The sequence below is a fragment of the Austrofundulus limnaeus genome, unplaced genomic scaffold (genome assembly GCF_001266775.1).
Source record: "Austrofundulus limnaeus strain Quisiro unplaced genomic scaffold, Austrofundulus_limnaeus-1.0 Scaffold188, whole genome shotgun sequence".
In the NCBI taxonomy this organism is placed as follows: domain Eukaryota; kingdom Metazoa; phylum Chordata; class Actinopteri; order Cyprinodontiformes; family Rivulidae; genus Austrofundulus; species Austrofundulus limnaeus.
The window spans coordinates 662,612-670,120 of record NW_013952590.1 but is presented as its reverse complement, the minus strand read 5'-3'; the positions used below and the strand labels follow the sequence as shown (position 1 = coordinate 670,120).

Here is a 7,509-nt window from a genome sequence, read left to right as displayed (position 1 = left end):
TTCAAAATGTTTAAAAATAAACTACCAAAATTAATTTAAAGTGAAAATTAAAATATAGTTTTATCTGCAACTGTATTTCATAATGTTTTGAACTTTTAAAATATTGCATGGTAAAAACTGAGGCTGTACTTCATATTAGTGACAAACAATAAGTAACAGCTTTTTGACAAGTTTAAATTTTCTTCAACATACGTTCAAAATGTTTAAAAATAAACTACCAAAATTAATTTAAAGTGAAAATTAAAATATAGTTTTATCTGCAACTGTATTTCATAATGTTTTGAACTTTTAAAATATTGCATAGTAAAACCAGAAGCTGCTCTTCATATTAGTGACAAACCTTGGCATTTTTTGATGGGTTACCTTCATTTTTGCTTCTACTTTTAGTTTAAAATAGGTTTCCATTCTTGGCAGGTTTCTAAGGTTCTTCTACATATTATTTTTATATTTTTATTTTTTTATTTATTTTACTATTTTACCATTTAAAAAAGTTGTTAAACATCCGAGTGGTGCACTACCGCTACTAGTGGTGAGAAAGTGTATTGCACCTTATTCAAAATAAATGTGGTCCCACGGCCCTCTGCGGCCCAAAGTTAAAAACTGTTGTTCTTTTGAGGCCCTCAGGCCGCGGCCCATGGGTTAAGAATCTCTACTTTACAACATCCTCATACTGCCAAGCTCCTACTGTTTCCTGTCAAAACGTTTGGCAGTTGTTTGGTGTGTAGATCTTTGTGTTTTGTTTTATCGTATCTTCAGGGCTTTGATGAGCTTCTTTTCCCCCTACTTATTTATTTTTTGGGGTCATGTGGGGCACAGATAATTTTTGTTCTCCAAAGTGAGTTATATTAAATTGGTATCAGGTTAAATTGATACCAGCAGGTCAGAGAGCTCCAGTAATCATAAAATGGCTAAAAACCAAGTTTGTTCCATCTAGTAAAACTTATTTCCATCACTGAACATTTCTGTATAAAAAGTTTGCATGTTCTTGTCTAAACATATATTTTCTCCATTTGGCCACAAGTCTGTATTTCTTTGTTTATGGAGCTCATTGTTTAGTTTTATCTGGCATCAGTCATTTAATCTAAGTTCACTCAACATGAGATATTTAAGTGTTTTATCTTATTATACTGGTTTAAATAAGCTGTAAAGTCTATCTGTGGTTCAGTTCTAGATTTTAGTTTAGCAGAGTTAAAAAAAATGTTTTTTTTCCACATGTAAAGTTTCTGGTTTTGCTTTAAACCTGGTGAGATGTTCTCCTGCTGTGTGAAAACAGAGGAACGGGGCCCAATGTTAGAAACCAAACCCAGTATTTTTCCACTACACTGGAAGGAGGCCCGTCCAGACATCTGGTGTCTGTGGGATTCTGCTGAATGAGCAGAGCAGAAATACTAACATATCATTTTAATGGTTTGTGGAGATTTACTCAGCCTCCCTGGCGCAAGATTCCTGTTATTTATTTCAATTTTATTCTTTCTAGAACCAAAACATTTGATCTAAAGCTTAAACAACTTAATTATCCCTGTTTGGCTTTTTCAAACTGGAATTAAAACTTTATCTGAACTTGATGCTACTTCCCTTTCAACACCGACTCTCACAGATGTCAGAATAAGTCATTGAAATACACAGATCATGACAGTTGACCTTTGTTCTTGTGTAGTTTTAAGTGTAACAGTGTCCTCAACTATTAAAGGCATTTTGTTGAGAAAACTGAATGGACTGAAAATTTATTCAATTCAAAAAATGTATTAATTTCAGTGCAAAACAAAATAAACATAATAGAAAACAAAGAAAATACACAAATCAAAATAAAATGAAAGGTAGTAGCAGAAGAAAAATAAATGTCTACCGCTTTTATCCCCAGAATATATTCAAACAAAACATAATTTACAAAAATATAACCCCAAACTGAATGTAAAGATATCCACGCATCACTGGAGAAACTAAATCCAACTTTTCTGCACTCATAAAGACTCCAAGTACACAACAAAATGTATTTAATTGGTAAAAAGGGGGATTTTGCATGATATGTCCTATTTTATTACCTATAAAAATGGTTAAAAAACTGTTTAATTGATCTCATCAATTGGTCAATATTTAACCCAGGGTTGGGCGATATTGGCAAAAAAATTAATCCTGATTAATTTTGGTATTTAGCCGATAACGATAAACATGACGAATAATCTCCTGGAGTCCCTGCACACCTGCATGTCCTGGTCASATGACCAGTTTAAATCACTCTAGTGGGAAAGATTTGTTCCCCATAAAAATCTGTTCCAAATTGTGTCAGAAGTACAGACTTCAGGCTTTGCATCAATTTTTAAACTGAGTTGATAGACCAAGTAAAACTTTATGATAAATAAATTACAGAACTCTTTTAAAATGTTGGTTATATTGTAGCACCGAGCGGACTGACCGGGAAATCTCCAGTCAGTCTGCCTGGCGGCATTAATCGTATTAATCGTCAAGTGCCAAAAAATAATCCATTTAAAGTTTTTCTGATGGTTAATTGTACACGATGTGAATTTGCCCAACCCTAGCTTGAGCTTAAACAGACATTAGTGCAGAATGCAGTCCAGATCAGTGAACAGAACCAGACCTCTGAGTAAGTCCAGACCATGTTTCTCTCTTACAGAAAATCGATGCGCAGGCGATCGAGGAGTTCTACGGTCTGACGTCAGACATTTCCAAGAACTCGGAGTCAGGATACATCTTGTTCTACCAGTCGAGAGACTGAAGCAGCCAGCGATGAATCCCCAATAGACTGTCCACCCAACAGAGTGGGGAGGGGGGGAGCCACCGGCTGAGTCCACTACGTCCAGGCTTTATACCTCGTAGGTGGAGATTCGCGCCGGAGCGCCATTCAGCCGAGTATAGTAGGACATGCGCAGGTTGCATGTCAGCCTCCTGGTTTTCCAAATCCTCCAAAGTCCACACTGCAACAAGCACCTTAATGTAGAAAACTGATCCGTTCTGTAACACTTGCTTTGCACTGTGGCATCATTAACTCCGGTCCAAGAGGCTGACATCACCGTGCGCATGGTGTTGAAGGTAGAGTCCGGTTGGGACAGTCAGCAGTGAAAGCTGAGGCACGTAGTCAGCTTGTGTCGGAAGATCTCAGTGTCATGGGTGCAACTGGTGTCTTCTTTAGCATTTTCTTCACTCATACCAAACTAAATTAAATGTTTCCTGCAAGGGGCTACAGCAATGGTCAAATGTTTTTTTTTTTTGTTGTTGCTATGATCCATTTATGTATTCACCTTCTAAAAATTCCTTGAGATTGAAGAAACTGGAGCTGGCCAGTGTACCAGTTCATAATGAAAACCGTTTTTTATTTTTCATTTTTGCTATTAGATTTTTTTGTATTTCCACAAACCAGTTTAGCCTGAGCAACAATAAACTGTTTCACAAGGAACTTCATTAGAATTGGAATTGTAGGTAGGGCTTTGGAAGAGGGCGTTGATACTTTAGCCCCTCCCACTGCTGATAATAGTTAAACAACTTATGGCGAGGGAGGGGAGATCATAACAGCTACTGAAGCTGTAAAATCTCTATCCACCTCCTCTAGCCAGGCCTGGTGCAATTTATTCTCCGTGTCTTCCTCTGGCTTCATAAAATTGCAGTCCATACTCTGTGCTAGATCTGAAGCAAAATTTTGCCAAGACCTGACGTCTGCCCCAACGCTAATTCTGATTGGCTAGTGGGCCTGTAGCAAAAGCTGCACCACATCTAGAGGAATGTTGGTTAAATTTCAGCAAACCCCAAAATTGGCACGGTTATGCATAAGTGAGGCATAGCAAAACTGAAAAGGAGCGTCACAAAGTACTTCGGCTTTAAAAGCTCGGTGCTAAAAAAAACGATGGTATTTTGCTAACTCTGTGCAGTTAAAGTTGTCGCTGCAGACAGGAACACGAACAAGTGGCTCCACTTCAGCCACAAACATGTATTGAAATACCAAGACTGTTTAGAATTCWAATAGGCAACCTCCACATCTAAAACCAGAACTCCAGGAGGAACCATGAGTCAAATGTCCACTGCATTTGATAGAGAGTTTCCCTACGATAACACAAGCAGAGGGTAAAATAACAAAAATCACTTTTCGTAAAGCTTCTGAGCCACTTAACTGCAATRTTTTCCCTCTCAGTCAGAAACACACAGGTATGCATGAAAAGAAAAATACTGTCAAATATTGTGATACTGGTATAATTTTTAAAAATACCATTATACATTTTTGATCATAGCACTAGAAGAAACTTTAGCAGCACCTTTAACCACAGAACCACTGATGTCACCTGAAAGGTTTGAATGTGAACACCGAGGCGTGAAATAAGGCAGTTTGTTGGGTGTTTACTCTTTGGGTTAGCGTTGGTAATACATATTAAAATCAACATAAARTGAAGTGCAGAGGGCCGTTACTGAATCTGATAAGCTGAGTTTCAAACTGATGAATACCACTCAGTATTTATAATAAAATAAAATAATTTATCTTCTTTAGATTAAATATTTTTAAAAAGTGAAGGAAACTGACCAAAAAGTACAGTTTGTAGTATTTATAAGTGAACCTGTCAGGGTTTTTATCAGGTGGTTTTAGTGATTTTCTGTTTGCATTGTTTTAAGATTGTGTTTGATCACCAAAAATAACTGAATTTTTTTGAATGACTTACTTTTATTAGTTGTTTATACAAACGGGGAAGGACAAGCTTTAGAACAAGAACCTACAAAATGTTTTTAAAAAATGTTGTGCCGTTAAGAGCTATGTTTGGTACCAGAGTACGAAAAACTTAAGAAAAATTAATGAAGAGCAAGTTAGACAACAGCATAAGTTATTTTCTTTTTTTTTTATTCAGGCTTCTCATGGCTTTGACCTCAAATCATGTTTGACATATTAAAATACCACAATAAACTCATTTAAACACACTGAAAACCAGTGGTGGGTACAGCTAACCAAAAAGTTAGTTTTGCTAATTCATAATCCGCTAATTTGCTTTTCTAACGCTAAACTGCTAAATATGTAAAAAATAAATAAATAATTTTAAAAAGCAGGCACTAACACTAAACAGCTAACTGCTAAGACGACTGTCCTTCAGTCTGCGTCAAGCTGGAGATTTGAAGGACTGACAGAAACCTGTCTGTGTTAGCTTATTAGTTTACCGTTAGCGGACTTGCAAAACCTCCTTTAGCAGAAGCTAATTGGTCCACTAACTACTTTCAAAGTTAGTGAAAAAGCTAAACTGTTRAATGAAAAATTGGTTCCACTATTAGCTGTTAACTTGTTATTTATTTACTGTTATTTTACCAGGCAAATCCCATTGAGATCTCAGATCTCTTTTTCAAGGGCGGCCTGGGCCTGAAGGCAACCCTATTGTACATGTTTTTTTGTGTTGTGGGGGAAACCGGAGTACTCGGAGAAAACCCACCCAAGCACGAGGAGAACATGCAAACTCCGCACAGAAAGACCCCAGGTCCGAACCGGGGATTGAACCCAGGACCTTCTTGCTGTGAGGCGTCGGTGCTAACCACTGAGCCGTCGTGCCGCCAAAGTGGTACCAGTGGTTAGCAGAACCATGCCCACCACTGGTAAAAAATAAAATAAAAAAAAGGACACACAACATAAAAACCAAACCACCAGTCAAGGTTTGTGTTTCGTTCTATAGGTAGTTCCAAATTTTAATTTTTGTTTTGAAGCCGTTGGTATTTAGGTGTCAGGATAATTAAAATGCAACAATAATGGTTTTAAAATCAACAAAGAGCAACTTGATTGACTGATTGATTGATTGATGCCTTTATTGCCATTGCACGGAGCACAATGAAATTACATTTAAGAACTTATTTGTTTGACTTTAAAAAATTCTAAGCATTTAAATGAACAGCGATGATGTGGTTTAAAGCTTCAACAGCTTAGTTGATGGAAAATGTTTTCAAATCTAGCTGGAGTCCTCTCAATACAACACTAAACCCTCTGCGTCTCCTTACCTGACTGATCCACTTGGAGGAAGTAATCTAAAGAATGTGTTGCAGCAAGTTCTCAGGTGTTTCACCTTTTTTTATTAAACAGTTCAACAAGACTTGAAGCAAAAACTGTGGATTTCTTTTTATTAATACCAAATGAAGTTATTACTTATAGCTTTTTAAAAAACACAAAAAGCACAAAATACTTYTACTTAGGTAAAAGTCCATAGACTGAGTACAGAACCAATACTTTTGTTTGTTTTGCTTTGTTATTTAAAGTGTATTATATTTATCATTACTGCAGATGTTCCTGTTATCATTTTTTAAGTGTTTCTTTTGTTTTTGATATATTTTACAAATTCTCATAGTCTACTTACGTAGGCTTGTCTGGATCATCTTGTTTTCATGTTGGGAGTTTATAATGAGAGGTGTGGCTGTGTGCATAAATACAGATACTATTATTAATATTATGATACAGACACGTGCTTGCTTTATAATCAGCAGACTGACATCAGAAAGGGTAATCTGCATTAAGTTTTAAGGAATATGTGATGAATATATGGTGTTAAAAGAGAACTGCCACACTGAAAAAATGTATACATTTAAACACCAGGGGCCTCGTGTATTAATGGTGCCTACGCACAAAAAAAAAAGTAGAGGTATTTAAAGTACTTAAAAGAAAACTGCTCACAATAACTGGGAATCTAAAAGTACTTTTGAATTTGCTTAACCAAACTGGTTCCACTAAAACAAGTTGAGTAAATAGAGCAATACACAAATTTTCTTCTAAAGAAATGATGTAAATTATTTTACATTTACTCAGCTCTGTTTAGTGGAACCAGTTGACGTAACGTGGTTAAATAAATTCAGCACTTAAAACATTTTTTAGTGTGCATAAACAAGTCTTCATGATGAGTTCCGGTCATGTTTAAACTTATAGCAAAGAAGTGAAAATATTATTTTTGTTGTTTTAAATGTAATGAAAGAAAAGTAAAAGTTACAGTAAAAAAATTAAATACTTGGTCAAATTAACTACACACTGGGATGTATCAAAATGCAGGTTGTGTGTGGAAATATATGTACTCATTTTACCTTCTTTGAGAATGTGCAGACAGCCACACAAACTGTTTTAAACCACAAATTTTACCTAAATACCCCCAAAATATGACTTCTGTTCTGTTTTCTGGATGTAAAGAACGGCTGAACACGATGTTTTTTAGTTTAAAAAAACTTTTTCTTCGCAGTCTTTGATACACGAGGCCCCAGATGTTCTCCTGTTACAGACTGCCATGAAAAGTGAAGCTGTTTCTCTGATGACTGTGTTGAAGGAATAACTGCTCTGAAGTACATAAAGGATTTTTGAGGAAAAAAGAAACTGTGTTTTTGTTTTGGTCTGTTTTTTTTTTTCCTGCTGATGAAATAAAGTCAGGGTCAAACTTTAAGATACAGCGGGTAAAATAAGTATTGAACACGTCAACATTTTTCTCAGTAAATATGTTACTAGAGGTGCTAATGACGTGAAATTTTCACCAGATGTCGGTAACAACCCAAGTGATCCATACA

The 7,509-nt window shown here is 36.0% G+C and overlaps 1 protein-coding gene across 1 annotated transcript in view; it reads left to right on the top strand.

Moving 5' to 3' along the window:
• usp12b (ubiquitin specific peptidase 12b) overlaps positions 1-4,788 on the top strand; it is a 25,976-nt gene extending 21,188 nt beyond the window's left edge. Inside the window, exon 10 of the mRNA XM_014018263.1 lies at positions 2,633-4,788. Within this exon, the coding sequence (XP_013873717.1) occupies positions 2,633-2,734 (102 nt within the window). The 3' untranslated portion in view covers positions 2,735-4,788. The remainder of the gene's footprint in view (positions 1-2,632) is intronic.
• The last annotated feature ends 2,721 nt before the right edge of the window (positions 4,789-7,509 follow it).